Genomic DNA, 19583 nt, shown 5'->3' with positions numbered 1-19583 from the left:
CTAGACAGAGACCGTGACACAAAAAGGACTTTGTGAAAGAAAAAAACGAATACATGGGATGAGTGGAAGCATATATGATACTGAATTTTTTTTCAATGCCGATGAATGTAAGTACAAATATATAAGATCTAAAAGTAATGAAAGATTTAGTTTGAATATGCAGCTCATGAGGAATTTGATAAGTGTGTATTTGATGACAACATAAGTAGTAATACAGATTGACATCTCGAAAGAACTTTAGGTTGAAGGATATTGCCTTGGCTTAGAAGTGCTGACCGAGATTCAGATGAGTACTTGTATTCTAAAGAATATAATCCTCCAAGATGGGATGTAATAATTTCTACAATTATCGACTCAAACTTTGAACTCGTAAAGTGATTGTTGAAGAATGTAACGTCCGAAAACTAGAGTAAGGTTTTTACCTTTCGGACCAGGAAGTAAGCACGTGCCTTGGATGCATCTGCCTTTGAAGTTTATACCTTCATTCATTACTTCCTCCTAAACTACAAGTATGCTTTTTTATTTATTTATTATTTTGTTCATGTTATATTTGACATCCTAGATCTAACATTTTAGTCCTAATATTTCTTTGGAATATCTTTCTAGTGCAAGTTACAGAGGATTACTTCTGGATGTCTTGTACGATACCAACCCATCTCAAGTTATGTGGAAAATTGCATCGCCAAAACTACGAGGGTATCAAACCTATTGGAACGTGCTGGTAGATTATTGGCTTATGGATGAATGATTTATCTTCGTATACTCTATTTATATCCACCCAAATGATCATGTAATGTTGGACCATGAAATTATTATAGATATATAAATCATGATTTAAGCGTAAAAATAGAATGTTCAAATATCAGATTTAGTATTGTCAAAGCATCTTTGTACAATATGTTACTTACGTTTGGCTTGTTTGGTATTCCATTTGAAAATGTTATTTTGTTAGCTTCAGTATTATCTATAGAGAGATAAAGTTTTTTAAGAATATAATAATTTTCCATCTTGATAGTCTAAAGACGATTCACTTGCAAAATATAGGACTAACATGAGGAATATGGCCATATGAAAAGAAAATGTTTGGGGGGGGGATGAGTATTAGATAAAAAATGAAGTTACCACAAGGAAAAATAATGTGCTTCTCGTGACAAAAATGGACAATTCTTAGATAGGCCATTTGACCCACATTAACGACAATTTGGTTGCTACTAGCCATGCGCGCGCGTAGCGCGCGACCAAACCATTAGTTAAAAGAAAAAGGGAAAAAAAATTGAGAAGTACCTAACAAGAAGGACTGGCTTATATACATTAGTTTTCATGGTATTGTTTCAAAACTGACCATGTTAGTATTTTTTTTTTTTTGAGGGGGAACCATGTTAGAATTTTTTTTTTTTTTTTTTGAGGGGGAACCATGTTAGAATCTTCCAATGATATTTGTAGGCTTTAGATTCATGGAGTGGGCTTTGGCCCGGATATGCCTCTTTCAGATCCGTCCATGATTACCCTTGTGGCTCTATCAAGTCTGCACACCAAAAAAAAAAAAAAATTAGGCATTTTCTAACCCACGTTACATCGTGAGTTGTACGAAGATACGCCAGGCTGGACACCGTTTATGTGGAACGTGCGAATCAGCTGGCGATTCGAATCCGCAACATGTATTAACGGCCAGGATTTCCCCATCGCTTTCGCCCTTCAAAACTCTCTCCGCACATCCCCTGTCTTCCTGATAGCGAGGATAGAGAGAGAGAGAAAGGAGTGAGGTTAGAAGGAACTGAGAGAGAGAAAAACATAAGAGACATAGATTTTCTCTCGTAGTCATACAACCCCCTGCCCAATCCTAAACTTGAGAAACCTTTCAACTTCCCTCAGTCATACGGAATTCTGAGGCTCCAATTCATCTTCAAAGCTCGTTCCAGGTTGTCTTTTTTTTTTGCCTTAGATGTATTTACTTGTTTACACGATCTTTTGTTTCGATTTTTAAGATTCACTGCATGTGATTATTTTTTTTAGTTTCATGAATTCAACTTATTTTTTCTTTATCTCATGTTTTTAGGGATAATGTACATGTTATAAACTTATGATTCGAATTTTTGGTATAACTTCTAATTCATGTTTGTTTCACGGAATCAAATGATAAGAATATTTATTGTTACAATTCGTAGATGCCCATATTTTCATGCTATTGTTCTTTTGTTCTTGTTTGTTTCATCAAATCAATTTTTGAAGTTTTGTGACTGGAAATCTGGAGACTGGAATGAATTACCTCTTATCCCTGGGCCCAGCGCGGCCATCCCTCCTAAGACTTCAACCTGGTTGACATCCACTGAGCGAAATGAATCATGCAACGCGGAATTCTTAACGAAGCGCTAGTTGCTAAAATGATTTGGGGTCGGTTTACATGAATCGTCATAAGGAATCGTCTATATGATTTTATTTGAGATGATTGGAAAAAGTGGAGTGGGATTTTCTGGACCGTTATATGATGAGGAAAGGAAAGTCAAAGAATATTCTATCATTTTCCTCGACCTTTTTGAGGGATTTGAATTGATGTGGCCCCTTAGTGATGGTTGCGTGCATTTTTGTGGTTAGGAAAATATTTGCAGTTGTACCGTTATTTCTATTTTAAACTGGGTCAAAGCTTCAAGTGTTTCAAAGTTCAATTGTTGAGTTTTTGTGTTGCTTTGTTAAATACAAGTAATAGAAGTAGTATTATATTATCTCTATATTTTTTGTTTTGTTTTGAATGTCACATAGTACAGTTGCATACTTCTTTTTTGTTGCTTAAATTTTAGAGGGAATGACATAGTACAGTTTAGCATAAAATCTTATGTTGAGATTGATACTTTGAATTTTGGCACCTTGAAGATTTCTGTTTGACTTTGATGATTGCTTAGGAGCGTAAATGGTAAGGAATAAAGAAAATAATGGAGACGTTAGTTTATTGGCAGTTATAGCAGATTGTGCTGACATACAATGTGTAACGGCGACAGATTCTGTCAAATATGAAAGTAGTTTTGAGTATCTGTTGGGCTTGTCTGAGGATTGTTGGATCTTTTGTACTAATTAATTGTTCGAAGAGATAGGAGGATGAAATAGATAGAAGACAATGGTTTCATCTCGGGCAGTCTATCATTATTGGTGCAAACAAACGAATGCTGTCATTATTGGTGCAGACGAACGAATGCTGTCATTGTGCAAATATGAAACGCTCCCTTTCCCCTCCAACAACTATGAAGGGAGAAAGAATTATAGTAATTAAAAAGGGGTGAAAAGGAAAAATGGAAAGTAACTTTTGAAGTATACTGCATCACATCTTCTAAAGGGTGCAAGAGATTCTCTTACTAACGAATTGCATGTCTTATTATGTAGCTATACGCTATAGAAGACGCCAGGATGGTTGCTCAGGGATTCATAGTGGATTTAAACAAACCACTTGTCTTTCAGGTCTGGTTTTGTTGAACTCTTCTACTGTTTTTTTTTTCACGAGCTTGCTCTGTTAAGTTAAAATTGAGCTTTTGAGATTTTGCTTTGGTCACTACCTTTAATTATCTATTATTCTTATGCTTCCAAGTTGCAGCTTTAACTGAGGTTATCAAATTTGTCTATGTTAATTAGGAAGGAGTTCTGTTTGTGATGTTTTAGTTATGATGCTGTACTTGCTTTAATTGAAGCCTAAAACTTCATTATATTGCAAATCCTGACCACAAAATTTTATAGGTTGGTCATCTCGAGGAATCCTATGAGGAATGGGTCCACCAGCCTATTGTCAGTAAGGAAGGCCCTCGTTTCTTTGAAAGTGACTTTTGGGAGGTACTCTTCTAGTTTATGAGACATTCTCTCCATCCCTTAAAGATTGCTCCACTTGACTTTTCACGTCTCCAAGACACGACTTAAAACGTAAATATCTCCACTTCTATGTTTTACATCTCCAAGACACAACTTAAAAAGCAAATGTCTCCACTTCTACACGCGTAAACTTTTTAAAAACTTGATGTTCTAAAAGTATACCTTGAAACATACTTCCTCTGTTTTTTGGTTGACCCGTTTTCCTCGGCACACATGCCAATGCACTATTTAGAACCTTTATATCTCTAATTATCAATAAGCAAAAATTACAAAAAGTTGATATTATGAAAATATACATTGAGACGAATCCAACAAGATGCCACGTGATTATATTTTTCCTTAAGTACAAATCACAAAAGGTAGTCAAAGTTACACATGTGAATAGTGTCAAAAGTCAAAACAAGTCATCTTAAAAAAAAAAACGGAGGAAGTATCTAATAAGATTGCACATGACTACATTTTTTGTTTATAGGTTAGTGAAATTGACAATTCTTGGCCAAAGTGTCTAAAGCTTGAACCAAAATAATACTATGGGGCAATCTTCAAGGGACTGGGGAAGTATTCTTCAAGTGCATTTTGTTTCAGTTTACTCATGCGTGTATGTATAGATATATTCAGGTGTTACTTCATTTAGTCTTTGTATCTACCTTTTGAGGACGTAAAATACACTCTCTGATTTTGACTTATATCTCTGTGACCCAGTTCCTGACCCTCACTGTGTGGTGGGCAATTCCAGTAATATGGCTTCCAGTTGTGTGCTGCTGCATCTCCATGTCTGTACGCATGGGTCATACTCTTCCTGAGATAGTGCTAATGGTGATTTTTGGTGTTTTTCTGTGGACATTGATTGAATATACTTTACATCGTTTCCTCTTCCACATCAAAACAAAAAGCTATTGGTTAGTTCTATCTCTTGGCTACATCTTCTCACTGTTCTTAATGGAAATAATGAAACTTTACATCATAGGTTTGTATTTTTCTGCTCTTAAATAATATTGTAACATATGTTAATTTCAATGGAGAATCTGTACAGGGGAAACACTATCCATTATCTTATTCATGGCTGTCACCACAAGCACCCTATGGATGGCCTGCGTCTTGTTTTCCCTCCTGCTGCAACAGCTGTCCTATGTTTTCCGGTTAGTTGCATTCTATCATGTCTACTCTATGTTTTGAATTTGGGCATATATAAGGTTTCTTTTTGACCTTTGATACTTAAGACTGTTGTTTATCATTTATGCAATAAATTTTTAAATCACCCATCTTGATGAAAGTACATGTGCTAAAGAGTACAGGAAATTGCAGTTACTGTTTTTTTGCTGGGAAGATATTCACATCTAATTATTGATACAGAGATGCAACGTTTATTGTTGGGGTAAATTTAGCTTCACAGCAATTAGTTATTTGTAGTGGGAGGACTCCTGTTTATTCTCTCATTACATTTCCCTCCTGCACTAATTTTGTCCTCGCAATGTTTCTATGACTAAGTTTTCCGTGGATGCCCGGGTAGATCTGCAATGATATAGGAGTTTGATGTGATTTTCGTGGTTGTTTCGAACTCTTTTTATGGTTTTGTGATTTATGAACGAACTAACTATTAAACTAAAGGGATATTACTCTTAAGTCGCGGTTAAGAGCATAGACAAACAAGTCTCGGTTGTTTGTTTTGGTTTAGTACTTGGAAACCAATTTGTTAGCTTATGCTCAACATATGCAATTACGCACTTTCTTTTACTAAAAAAAACTGATTTTGTTCATGAAGCTCATGTACTATATACACACGCCTAACATAAAATCCTAGCATACTTTAAATCCTATCACAATTAATAAGATAAATACAAACTAAGAAGATAAACAACAAAACTCTAGCACACGCCTAAGATAAAGCTTATCCACGTCTAGGATAAGAATTACCATATCCTAACTCACTTAGACTCCTAACAAGACTCAATGACAAAGGAATTAGACTCCTAAACATAATAGGATTCCTTTATCACTTAAACACCTAAAATAAAAATAAAGACTTATAAATAAAATAAATAAAATACAAAGTCTCCTAACAGAACTAGGACACTTCATAAAGAATCCAAACAGAACTAGGATTTATAGAAAATGACCATATCCCATATGTATCAGAGTTTAAAATATTGATCTTAGAAAAGTTGGATCTACATGTTCTTACTTTTCTACATGCAATTTTCGATGGTTAAAATATAAATCGTGTAATATTGTACAATGTACATTACTTGGGTCATTCGTCTATTTTATGCTGCAGATTGTGGGAAGAACATTTATATTCCATATACATCTGACTTATAAAGTAATCTGTTGTACATAGATATCGTACAAAGACAAGTGTAGTTGAGATACCACTACAACTCTGATTTCGTGTATGGATACCACTTCCATTCTCTTATGGTTGCAACACTTTCCTTCCGGACGTTCTATAATAGTTGCAACATTACTTTTTTTTGTTGGCTTGTGGTTCATATTTCTCTCTCCTATCACATGGGAACTTTTGCCATCTCTCTTTTTTCTCTCGTATAACATAGGTCTACTTATGTACCCCCTCCCTCCCTCCCTCCCTCCCTCCATGTAGCAACTATTAGAGAACATTCAATTTATAACTAGAAAGTAACCCCTCCTTTTTATAGGGCACACATGATTAAAGACGAATTTTGATCGTTTTATTACTCTCAAATGCATATATATTTGTAAGACAAATCAAATAATAAATAGGAAAATGTGTCAGAAACTAACTAATAGAAAAAATGCTACCTAGTAAAAAAATCTTGGTGAAAAACTACCGTATAAATTTTTTTGGTTATTGAAGGATACCAATGGCCGGAAACACAATATTTAAAGGCGAACTTTGATCGTTTATTACTCTCAATTTATATTGCTAAAGAATGATAAGAAAATAATATTATGAATATATATTTGTAAGACAAATCAAACAATAAATAGGAAATTTGTAAAGAAACTACCTAATAGAAAATAAAAACTAGCCAATAAAAAAATCTTGGTGAAAAACTTCCTTATAGATTTTTTTGGTTATTGAACGATACCAATGGCTAGAAAAGGAAGTTGACCAAAAAACCCGGCGTTGACCCAATACGTTCCCGTCACGTGTGTTTTTTAACCTATTCACCCCTTGTCCTTGTTTCCAGTGTTCTCTTCCCTGCCTCCGAATTTTACACTCTCTCTTCTCCATCTCTTCCCCCTCTCGAAAATTCTCCATTAATTAGCCTCTCTAATCCATAATTCTAGCTCTAAATCCATCATGTAAATCCTTTTAACACCCTTAAATTCAAACTCCATAAATCCGCTGTTACCCCATGTTTCTCTCTCCTCTGCTCATTATTGTTGTTCTCCCTGAGCTAGCGGTGTTGTATTCTGCTGCTGCCTTTCCTTTTTCCCTCTAGCTGCTCCATCTTCCCTTTCTTCAGCTTATTGCAGTTATGGTCAGGTGGTGCTGCCCGCTGCCACCACGGTTCTACTGCTTTTGCCGAAATTGGGTTCCCGCCCCATTCTTTCTCTCTCCCATGTTTCCATTGTTGATGGTGTGTTGGTTATGCCATCAGACTATTGGCGGTTCAGCCATCATGAGCTTGCTGGAAACCTTGACCACCCTCTGCTATGTTCTGTGCTGATTTTGTTTCTTATTTCTCCTTTGAAGAAAACCTGGATCAGTTTTTGGGAGCTGTAGAAGATCCCCCATATCAATTCCCGGTGGCATCAATGATTACAGGTAGGAGGAGAGAATTTGCTTGTATTTATCGAAGTCCCGAACAGCAATGAGGCTGTCTTATTGGGGTTATAATTTGGAAGAGAGAGGGAGAAGAGATGGAGGAGAGAGAGTGTAAAATTTGAAGGTAGGGAAGAGAACACTGGAAGCAGAGAAAAGGGGAAGGGGGGATGGTTAAAAAATGTGAGGGGCACATGCTGGTAACTTGGTACAACGTTGGAGTTTTTTGGTCAACTCTCGTTTTCTAGCCATTAGTATCCTTCAACAACCCCAAAATGTCATAAGGTAGTTGTTCACCATGATTTTATTATTAGGTTGTTTTTCACAAAAACTGTTTTTTATTAGGTAGTTTCTAAATTTTCCTAATAATGTTTTTATATACTTTTAATTTGTCATGTTATAAGAGATATTGTGGGTCAAAGCATATTGTTGAGAAGCTTTCGTGCCTCATACTCAGAAGCAGAGGGAGTAGTGAGGATCAATAAGTACATTATATATAAGTGGGCAAGACCCTACGTGATGTCTTGATGATATTACATTTTACCCCTAAATAGACTCTTCAATCTGAAAGAGTGAGAAGAGACTGAGAGAGGGATTTAGAGAGAGATACTACAGAAGTAAACTTAAAATTTTAACAATCTTAACTATTATAGCTCATATGTTAGTTGTAGCGTTCTTCACCGACAGCTTTTCGGCTTAGAAAAAACAATTAAGAGGGAAAATCTATATGGATTTGACTATTTATGGTCATACAAAGTTGGAGAACTACTGTCTTATTATATTTTTCCTTAGTATCATACTGCTTTATGTAAATTGAATGTTATATGGTATGCACTTTGGACCAGCGTTAATTGTCTAATTTTTGCTTCTCTTTCCAGTTCTGGAATTTGGTCAAGGTTTTTGCTACACCGTCCACTACTCCCGCTCTTTTTGGAGGTGGCTTATTGGGATATGTGATGTATGATGTCACCCACTACTATCTGCATCATGGACAACCTTCTAGTGATGTCCCGAAGAATTTGAAGGTATGCTTGCTTTTATGCTGTAGGGTCCAATAAACATGCAACTAATCAATCTCTAGCATGTTCTTTTGTGCGGAATTTTTTATAAAAAGGAGTCACTTGTTCTAGTAATACTGTCAGTTGTCACCTTAAAAATGTTAAACTCACCAAAATGGGTTTTTGATTATTGTGGAGAATGCTGAAAAGGAGTCACTTCCGGCTCTTTTCTTGTTTCATTGGTCAAGCTGACTATTTCCTATGACGACATGTTAGCCGACCCCGAATCATTTTGGGACTAAGGCCTTGTTGTTATTGCTGTATGGAGAATGCTGAAAAGTTTCTGCTACTCTACCGAATTTCAATTCAACAATCCAACTCTCAAGTTATGGGTTGAATATGTACTTGGGATTAAAGGCTGCTAAAAGGATTGGGATGAATTGGTATTTACTATTTAGAAAACAGCCGGTAATGCATTGTTTGGGATTCCCCTGCGCTGTGAATAATTTCTTGTTTGAACCTAGCTTTCTTTTCAGTATTGATGGATCCATTGGGGGAAAAACCATTATATGATTCCGACCTCTATTTTACTGCTTCAATATTTACTGATAAAGTTGAAGTAAAGCCTCAATTACTTGCTTTTTTTCCTTTACTCAGAGGGATGTTTTGTATCTATGTAGTGTGCTTTTTTTTTGTTTGTTCCCAGAGGTACCATTTGAATCATCACTTCCGCATCCAGAACAAGGGCTTTGGCATTACTTCATCAATCTGGGACAAGGTTTTCGGAACACTACCTCCTTCAAAATCAACTCAAGAATGTAGATGAACATTAATTTGAATCTACATTGATCGCCAATACGACATGATCACGCGTATCATTCTTCATCTTACTGGCCTTGGATTTTAGTTTGTTCTAGGTTTAGCATCTTCTGGACAGCTACGAAAAAGTTTTGATGCGTCTGTATAAACGAGTGAGGACTTAGCAGTCTTTATTGTCATTATTTATTTATTGGAAAAGCAATCATGCTCTACATTTGTATCTCTCAAATCCTTTGGCGGTGGAAGCTTGAGGTTAGGATCACGTAGTTCGTGTTTTGGATGCTGAATAGCTGTACCTACAAGAAAATGTAAAGCAAATTAGCGAGTAGTTTAGATGAATATATGTTAATAATTGGAGAAACGGCTCCCTTGCCCTTTTTTGTTATTTTGTATTTTTGTTTAATTATTTATTGTTTAACATATTGGCGTTGCTTGGTTGATGGCATTTCGTTAGCACCCACTTATTGGAGAAAAACTAAGCAAGGTTTGGCATAGTGGTAAAGATTTAGCTTCATAACCTTGAGGGATCCCACTAGGGGCTCTTTGGGGTGAGATTTCTCTTATCATCCCTCCTTTTCCAATGAGTTTGACCTGTCAACTTGAGTGGTTATACCTGTGCGAGGTGCTAGTTTAGTAGAGCCCATCTTACCAACTTGTATTGGACAAAAGGCTCAATTACTCCCTGTTTTTTGGATTATTTTTCTAACCATATTAGCCTATGCCTATCCACCAATTCGGGTAAATTGTTTTCTTTTCCTTACAAAAGCATGTTTCAGCGTTTTTTTTGGGATGACATTTGACGCTTTATCCAATTTTTACATACTAAATTCAACAAATGATTCATTGTCCCATTTAACAAATGATTCATCGTCACATTATGCTTTATTTGCTAAACATGCTTTAACTAATGATGTTTCTGCTATATATCTGAAACTTGCAGTTTTGTTGGACGAATTTGATGATGTTTTTCCCGAGGAATTGCCTCCAGGGTTGCCACCGGTGAGACGTATTCAACATGCTGTTGATCTAGTGTCGGACGGACCATTCACTAGTACAGATTTAACAATTTGTGTCGGACCTGGGACCACCATTTGTGTCGGACATTGGTTCGACAACACAAGTCTCGACATAAATTTGATAGATATGATCTGCGTCGGATTAAGACACGACGCAAATTTAGTGTTATTTGAATCGTATGTATTGCATAGTCCGACACAAGTGGCCCTTTTATCCCCAAGCCCAACAACACCATCTGCGTCGCATGGTAGTTTGTGTGCAACGCAGATCATCCATTTTATATTAAAAAAAGTCAATCTGGGTCGGACTTTGAACACCATCCGGCACAGATGACTGTTTTTTTTATAAAAAAAAAATTAATTTTTTTCATCCATTAGTGGATCTTTATTAAAAGAACCAACTTAGTTTTTCATTCAAGACCTACTTCCTAGTTCCCATATCCAAATAGAATTAGTGTTCATTGCCTTACTATAGAAAATTAAATTTCGTTCATCCATCAGAGGATCTTTATAATACCGCAAACACTAATTAAAACAATACAAAAATTACAGAAAATAAAAAAGATAAATTATAAAATTTTAAAAAACAAAATAAACGACTCAAATCTTCAATTCTTTCGATAACCCGAGATAACTCAATTGAAAGTTCAATTCAAACGAATTAAACTCTAAAATTGATAAGAAGTTGAATCAAAAAATTACCAAACTTATGATTTCCGAAAATTCTACAAAATTGCATCAAAAAGTTGCGAAAACAAAATCAATCAAATTTAATTTAACATACCAAACCAGCAATGATTAGGTTGAGTACGAGTGGAAGGCAATTTAGAAGACTGAAACTATTGGCTCAAAATCTTTCCGCCCACTATTCCTTTTAGGGCGAGTTTTGTACATTTTGAACCGCCGCACAGTGGCGGTGCTACGACTCGTACTACTACTCGCATTGATTTTGTAAACGTTGTGAGAATGTTTAGGCTTGCTTTCTTTCTTCTTCACTGCTCCTCTGTCGAATCTATAACCCTTTTACTTTCTTTCTCTCTCCTCCCTTCGTCGAAACCGCCACATACGCCACATAACACTGCCAAAGAGAGATGTGAAAGAGAGATGAGAGAGATGAGAGATGAAGGTGAGAAAACGAGAGATGAAGGTGAGAAAACCAGAGATGAGGAAGATGAGAGAGATGAAGATGGAGGTTCCGAGTGTGAGTAAGAGTACATGGCTGAAGAAGGTTGGGAAAATAAACCCTAAATCGCACCTTAAATTATGGCAAACCCATGATTTGCATTGTATCTCTTGGCCCATGCGACGCAAATCATGGCCCAAAAATTATTTTAAAACCCATATGCGTCACACACTCGGGCCCATGCAACACACATTATTGGATCTAAAATCTTGGGCTTATTTAATTTCCATATGCATTACACACTTCGGCACGTCCGACACACATTGTTGGATCATTTGTGTCGCATTCTCTAGATGGTCCGACGCAAATGATCTTTTTGTGATTATTTGCATCAAATCTTTTTTAACATTCGACGCAAATCATCTGTTTCTGAACATTTGCGTCAGTCTTTATTTTGTCCGACTCAAATAGGGAGACATAGCTTATCATTTTTCTACTAGTTATTACCAAACAAACCAGCTTATAGATGTGATCTTGTAGCTTCTAAGGAGCTACAAAGGCAAATAGAAGAGTTGATTGATCGAGGCTATGTAAGAGAAATCATGAGTCCATGCGCCGTTCCCACTTTGCTTGTTCCAAAGAAAGATGGCACTTGCAGGATGTGTATTGATAGTAGAGTCGTCAACAACATTACAATCAAGTACCGTTTTCTTATGCCTAAATCGGAAGATATACCGTTTTCTTATGCCTAGATCGGAATATATGCTTGATGAGTTACATGGAGCTTCCATATCTTCGAAGATAGACTTTAGAAGTAATTACCATCAAACGAGAATTCGTGAAGGGGATGAATGAAAAATTGCTTTTATGACCAAACAAGGTCTATATGAGTGGATGGTAATGCCCTTTGGTCTTTGCAATGCTCCTAATTCTTTATGAGACTTATGAATGAGGTACTACGTCCCTTTCTTAACAAGTTTATTGTTGTCTACTTAGATGATATTCTTGTTTATAGTACTATTATTGAAGCTCCTTTATCTCATATAAGATCTTTGTTTGAAAAATTTTGAGAACAAAAATTGTATGGAAATATGAAAAATGTAACTTTATTGTTCCTAGTATTGCTTTTCTTGGCTATATTGTGTCTAGGGTTGTCGCCTATAAGTGTGCATGAATGTCGAAGTTTCCATGGCCTAGCTTCCTTTAATAAGAGGTTCATTCGAAATTTCTCAACAATTATGTCACATATCATTGAATTGATGAAGACATGAGAGCTTTCATGGAATACTCATGCTCAAAGGGAGATTGGAGAGGTGAAAGAGAAGCTATGCAACACTCCTATTCTTCCTTTGCCAGATTTCAACAAGTTGTTCGAAGTTGAGTGTGATGCTAGTGGAGTTGGTGTTGTGATCAAAGTCAGTTCTTTAACATCAATGGGTCTCTGACCAAGGAACCCATGAAGCCTCCTTAAACTAAACACATGGAATAAAACGTGAGAAGACCCAAGTTCTGGTTGGGTGATTGAAGATGGACATGACAGGGTCCAAGTTCTGTTTGGGTTTTCAAAGATGGTTGTAATAAAGGAAGCCCGAGTTGTGTTTGAGTTCTTATTTTTTTCTCGTTGTTTATTTTCAACTTTGAAATAAAGCCTATTAATTACTACTTGTAATATTTAAGCTCCTACTCATTACGTTTCTTTAACTTTTCTTATAGGTCTTTCCAAGGGGATTAGTAGAAACGTGGATGTTACTCATTACGCAACATTTAGTGATGTATGTAAGCTAGCCATCAAGTATGAGTCACAACTAAAAGAACAAAAACCTAAGACTTCAATGGGTTTTAAAGGGTCTTACAAATCTAACTTTTCTTTTAAGTAAGTCCTTTCAACAAAAAATTCCTCCATCTTCGTCTAGTGCCACAAAGCAAGACAAGGGAAAAAAAACTGGTGGTGAAAAAGGAAGAGTATGATCAAAGAAGGAGGTGTTTTAGATGTCAAGGTAGAAGGCATATTGCATCTGAGTGTCCTAGCAAGAGTGTTTTGACCACAAGTAATTGAGAGTCATGGAAGAAGAAGAAAAAATATTTGAATTTATTCCCAAAGTAGAAAACAGGAGAGAGTGACATAGAAGAAATAATTCTGGTAGAAGAAGAAAATATGATTGGCGGGGTAACTAGGAGAATGTTGTATGGTGAAACAAACTGTGAATCACAAAGGGATAACTTGTTTCGAAGTCGTTGCAAGATTGGGAATAAAACTTGTATTGTGGTCATTTATAGTGCGGCTCAAGTTGATGTTATCTCACCTGAGGTAGTCCAAAGCATGAAACTTCCAACAAGATCACACGAGAACCCTATAAGCTTACTTGGTTGAATGAAGATTCTCATGCTCGAGTGAAGCAACAAGCATTGGTTGCCTACTCCATTGGCAACTTTCAAGAAGAGAGGTGGTGTGATGTTCTTCATATGGATGTGTGTCACTTACTACTTGGTAGGCCATGACAATTCGACAATGATTTCGAGCACAAGGGAACTTCAAATGAGTATCTATTGACCTTGAATGATGGCAAAAGAGTCAAGTTATTTCCTCTACTTCCACAAATAGCTCAAAAAGAAAAGAAAGTGAGCAATCATGTTGTAATTTGTAATGATTTCTATGATATAATGGATAAAGGGGAAGGGGGTTACTTGGGGGTTGATGCAAGGGGTATTTCTTTTGATAACTCATCTTCCTATGAGTTGTGGAAAGAAGCACCAACCATGTTACAAAAAACTCTATCCAAGAATAGCCTTTTGTTTTCATGATTAAGTGGCAAAGCTTTGAGAGGTCGAAAAACCAAAAAGAAACAATATGAAAAAACAAAAGAACAAGGAAAAGTGTTGAAACCCGGGGAATGGGTTTGGTTACAATTGAATGGGAGGTGTCCTAAACTCAAGTCTTTTCCACTAGACGAGGGATCCTTTGAGATATTAGAGAGATTTGATCATTAGAGCTATAAAATAGATTTTTGAGGCTTGAGTTCTACCTTCACAAGAGGTGATTTGTCTCCTTACACTGACGAAGAAAGTTTGGGGTCAAACTTTTCTTTAGAAGAAGAGAATGATCAAAGTCCGTTCTTTAACATCAATGGGTCTTTGACCATGGAACCCATGAAGCCTCCTTAAACTGAACACATGGAATATAATGTGAGAAGACCCAAGTTCTAGTTGGGTGATTGAAGATTGACGTGACAAAGTCCGTTCTTTAACATATCTCTTATATTTTCATCTCGGTTCATATCAAAAGTTTCATATTTAGACATTAGCATATCAACTTTAGATCTCCTGACTTCACTAGTGCCTTCATAGGCTAATTCTAGGGTTTTTCATATTTCCTTAGCAGTAGAACATACAAGATACGACTTACGTCATTTTCGGCAATACCTTGTTGAAGTAGTGACATGGCCTTTGCATTCTTCTCGAGAGTCTTCAGATCTGTAGTAGTGTACTCACTCTCCTTCTTCTCTGTTCCATCTGTATTATTAGCCACTTCCTTGGTCCATTTTATGATCATCCAACACTCATAGTCGTGCCAATGATCAGATTTCTCATGAATTTTCCACCAAGGATAGTTGGTTCCATTGAACTTTGGCAACCTTGATCCTCCGGGTCCACTGGTCATTTCTTGAGTAGTCATTATGTCTTCCTTCTCTAGGTGTTACCCTTTCAAGAAGTTAGGCTCTGATACCAATTGTAAGTGCAAGTGACACTCAAGAGGGGGGGAGGGGGTTGAATTGAGTGTTTGTCCGAATGTTGTAAAATTTTCGATTATAGTAAGAATAGTAAAAGAACATTTCTCTAGCAGCGGAAATAAAAGCAATGAATAAACACAACAAGGATTTAATGAGGTTCGACTTCTAATAAGCTACATCCTCCACTCACTCACTCTTTTTTTAATCAACTCAGAATAACAAAAGAATTACACTCAATCACTTATGCACCTATGCACAAGATGATTCCCCAACTTCCACCTATGGAAGTTCGACCCGACCACCAACTATGATGGTTCAAATGAAGTTGATCCCCGATCAACTTCCCCAGCAAACTGAACTCACAGAATGTTCAAATACAATCAGTTTTTCTCTCAAAAACAAGCAGCCTAAATACGCTTAGAATGAGAGTAGCTTTAGTCCTTATTGTGGTATTAGTGTTTATGCTAGGTTTGAGAGCTTGAGAGAGAGAATAATTTTGCTTAGATTATACTAAAAATATGCGTGCAAAAGCTCTGTTGTTTGTGTGCTAGCAGAACTCCTTAAATAAGCCTTTGGTAAGTAAATGTTACATGATATTATGAGAGTATATTTTCCTCGGAAGTATGGAAATTATTCCAAGGAAAATATACTTACTGATTTTATTTGATAAAAATAAAATCAGTATATATCATATAACACACTTACATACTTAAGAAATCTTGCTACACAACAAACCATGCATCCGTTATTTGAAAATCAATTTTGCGCGGAAAGAAAACTTTCCTAAAATACGAATGCATGAAATAAACCCTAGAGGACTGGTTCAGATCTGTTCCCAGACTATTCCAATTCAACCAAGTTTACTTGTAGTTGTGTATGACAAGTAACCGAGGTTTCTTGTCATCCACAAATGACTCATCTCTCTAGTTTCAAACCTTTATAGTGCATTAACACCTTTATACCACTTACATTGCATCTAAGACCTAAATGTGCTACAACATGATCTTGGTCTTCATGCAATTCTTCAAGACTTGGCTTCACAAGCTTCGTCTTTCGATCCATTGAACTTGTACTTTGGCACCTACACATGCAAACAAAAACATGCATGCAATATAATAGTTCAATGTGGTTTGTCATCACTCAAAACTTAAAACAGGGAACTCAACAACTATGATCATCAAGTTGGGGTTCATCATGATGTTCCTAGAAATTGTTTTCAAATATTTTTGAGTTTTTCGCTGCAGCATACACTATTTGATACAGTTCTTATTTCTTTTGATAAGTTTGTACTTTTGAGAATCGGCAAAATTCGAGGTCGAATTTATTTCAAAGAAAGAGAGAATGATACAAGTGCATCAACACGACACAAAATATTAAAATTAGATAATCTTTTAGATAATTGGATTTGGTTCATCTTATAATTCGATGTCGCAAAAGCCCAAGTATGTCACATTCACTACATGAATACCATGTGAAAAGGGTGAAGTTCTAGTCGGGTTTTTAAAACATGGTTGTAAAGGAGGCACGAGTTCTATTTGTGTAACAGCCCAATTCCCGAGCTGCTAGCTAAACACACTTAAGATTCACTTATCACAATTAATGCCTAATAAGTCTCGAATTAAATATTTACTCGCAGCGGAAACATAACCTATTCAACGATCCTAGACCTGTAGGTTATTGGCCCACAAATAAAATTCTTTATATATTAGACTTCAATTACATAGTCATTCAATCTCAAATTCCATGACAAAAATCCATATTGTAAGTCATTCTAAATGAACTCTTCCATATACAAACTTGAATCTCGAACTTTATCCCATAATACATGATTCGAATCATAACTTTGCTCTCAACTCGATTCTGGCTTGCAACACAATCCTGAACAAAGATTGACTCTGCCACCCACCAAGTGACATGCCACAGATGTGACAAAACAATCAGCAAAGCTGAGTATACACTGTGTAATAGAAAATACAAGTTTAGGTGTAGTTTGAAAAATAACAGATAGTTATGATAATAGATAATCACCCTTAACTTAGTTGCTATAGTTTGACAAAATCAATCGTTTGGCATGAACGCGAATGGAGAGGAGTACTACGCAGTACCAACTGTCTCCAAACTGTTGAGGGTCGTCACCCCACATTTCACTGTTCTGCTTGGAAGACTTAACCGGACATGTCCTAGAACGCAAGGAATTCGCCCTTCCTAGAAGGCAACAGTTAGGGACTCTACCCGCCCTAACTCGGGTGCATGTTCATGCCTCACTTTCATATTTATAATATAAGATATTTAATGATTCATACTTGAATCCTCAATACTCATAACATTACACAATATTCGGCCGTATCTGGTCTTAACTCATATTTGAATCATTTCCTCATTATCATACCAAATCATATTTTAAGAAACATAGTATTTTCGAACAAATTCAATAATTGAACAAAAGGATACTTTTATAACAATCTAATAGCAATTCACAACTAACTCATAGAGATGCATCTATAATCATGACCATTACTATAAACGATATATACTATCTAAAATTTAGTATAACGTACACATGAGTATTTAAATATATTTTGTTGAACATAAAGGTTACCTAAACTCAATAACAATTATACGAAACCTCCAAGCATCATAACTTGATTTCCCATATCATCTCGAATTATGTACATCTACATAGCCATCCTCCAACAACCACCTCACAATAACATTAATAATCAATAACCAAACTTAGATTGATCTAAACTAGAAAACATAATCATAACTAATTCCTAATTCATAAATTATCAAGCTTTAACATTATAATTTTTTTTACTCCTTAATTAATAACTATAATTTCGATGATATTAGCTACATCGACTAGCATCCCAATTCATAATCATAATTCTAAATTATATAATTAAACCAACTAAACATAATTCACAACCTTACCTAAATCAAGAACATAATTTGGCTACCAACAAATATAATGAGAATATAAAGCTAACTCGACACATAAATAAAACTCAATAAACTAATTCCTATCTTGCATTCAAATCCTTAACCAATCGAATAATAATTCCAATAATATAATCTCCTCCATAATTTCGAATGATACTCCATTCCAAAATCATCCTCCAATAATCACCTCATAACAATAACAATAATCAACAACGAATCTTAACTATTCTTATTAACTTCTTCTAACACAACCACTATGCTAATCAAACTAAATCCCGCAAATAGAAATTAATGAAGTCAATCCCATAACTCATAACTTGACTTCATACCACTACTCCAACTATAATAATTATAACAGACTCCCAATTCTAAGATTATGACTTCCCTCGCATCATCAACAACGACTATCCAATAAGAACGATACAACAACAACAGCACAAATAGTAGTTACAAACTCCCGAAGAAACTACGCAGCAACAAGAGGAACTGAATAATATCACAAACAACATCAACCACCACAACAACGCATCACCACCACCAACAATCCCAAACAACAACAACATTACAACAACGACAACAACATAATAACAACAACACCACCAACAATAATACCACCTTCACCACCAACAATAACACCAACACTAACAACACAACATTAAGCACAATAACAGAACAACAACAACAACAACAATACAGCAGCACAACCAACAAAAACCACCACAGCAGCAACCACCATAACAATAGTATACCACCAACAAGAACAACAACACCGACCAACAACCACAAAGCATTATGAACAATAGCACATCACCACCATCACTACAACGACACAACAACCAACACAACTACAACAACAATAACAATAGTGCAGCAACAACCACAAAGAACTTCACAACTCCACCACATCAACAACAACAAACAATAACAACAGCAACAATGAGCAAATAATAGCAACAAACAGTAGCAACAACAACAAATAACAACTTGGGGTTTGGATCACTAATTCCATAATCTGAAATTTAAAGAAAAAAGGCAAGAGGTGTGTACCTCTTCTTAAGTAGAGCAGGGACAAAAATGAAGCACAAGAGGGGAGCTGAGCTCCGGCGGTTCGTCGCGGCAAAGGCAACACAACATCGGCGACGGTGACATCACCTTGCTCGCGGTCGCGGCATCGACCAACCGCAAGTAACAACGGCAACACCGACAACCAAGAGGAGGGAGAAAACTGCAAGCAGGGGAAATAGAGAAGGAGAAAGCGTCGCGGTATCTCTGGTAGCCTCAGAAAACGCCGACGAGGCGCGATGCAGGTGAGCGAGAGAAACCGAATGTTCACGGGGAGGAGAAAGAGAGAAACAGGAC

General features: G+C 36.2%; 1 protein-coding gene across 4 annotated transcripts; it reads left to right on the top strand.

Moving 5' to 3' along the window:
- Positions 1-1680: 1680 nt before the first annotated feature.
- LOC104901225 (dihydroceramide fatty acyl 2-hydroxylase FAH1) lies at positions 1681-10798 on the top strand. Of its 4 annotated transcripts, none has more exons than XM_010688773.4 (7): positions 1681-1919; positions 3373-3447; positions 3721-3813; positions 4552-4748; positions 4883-4988; positions 8476-8622; positions 10355-10798. In XM_010688773.4, exons 2-7 carry the CDS (start codon positions 3397-3399, stop codon positions 10415-10417), a joined length of 657 nt encoding a protein of 218 aa, XP_010687075.1. In that variant the 5' UTR covers positions 1681-1919; positions 3373-3396; the 3' UTR covers positions 10418-10798. The 4 variants fall into 4 exon arrangements, with proteins under 4 accessions (XP_010687075.1, XP_048490441.1, XP_048490442.1 ...); XM_048634484.2 differs by lacking the exon at positions 10355-10798 and adding an exon at positions 9276-9799 and having other exon boundaries at positions 1683-1919; XM_010688772.4 differs by lacking the exon at positions 10355-10798 and adding an exon at positions 9302-9799 and having other exon boundaries at positions 1689-1919.
- The last annotated feature ends 8785 nt before the right edge of the window (positions 10799-19583 follow it).

The sequence above is a fragment of the Beta vulgaris genome, chromosome 8 (assembly GCF_026745355.1).
Source record: "Beta vulgaris subsp. vulgaris cultivar EL10 chromosome 8, EL10.2, whole genome shotgun sequence".
Classification (NCBI taxonomy): domain Eukaryota; kingdom Viridiplantae; phylum Streptophyta; class Magnoliopsida; order Caryophyllales; family Amaranthaceae; genus Beta; species Beta vulgaris.
This window is presented reverse-complemented; position numbering and strand designations above follow the sequence as displayed.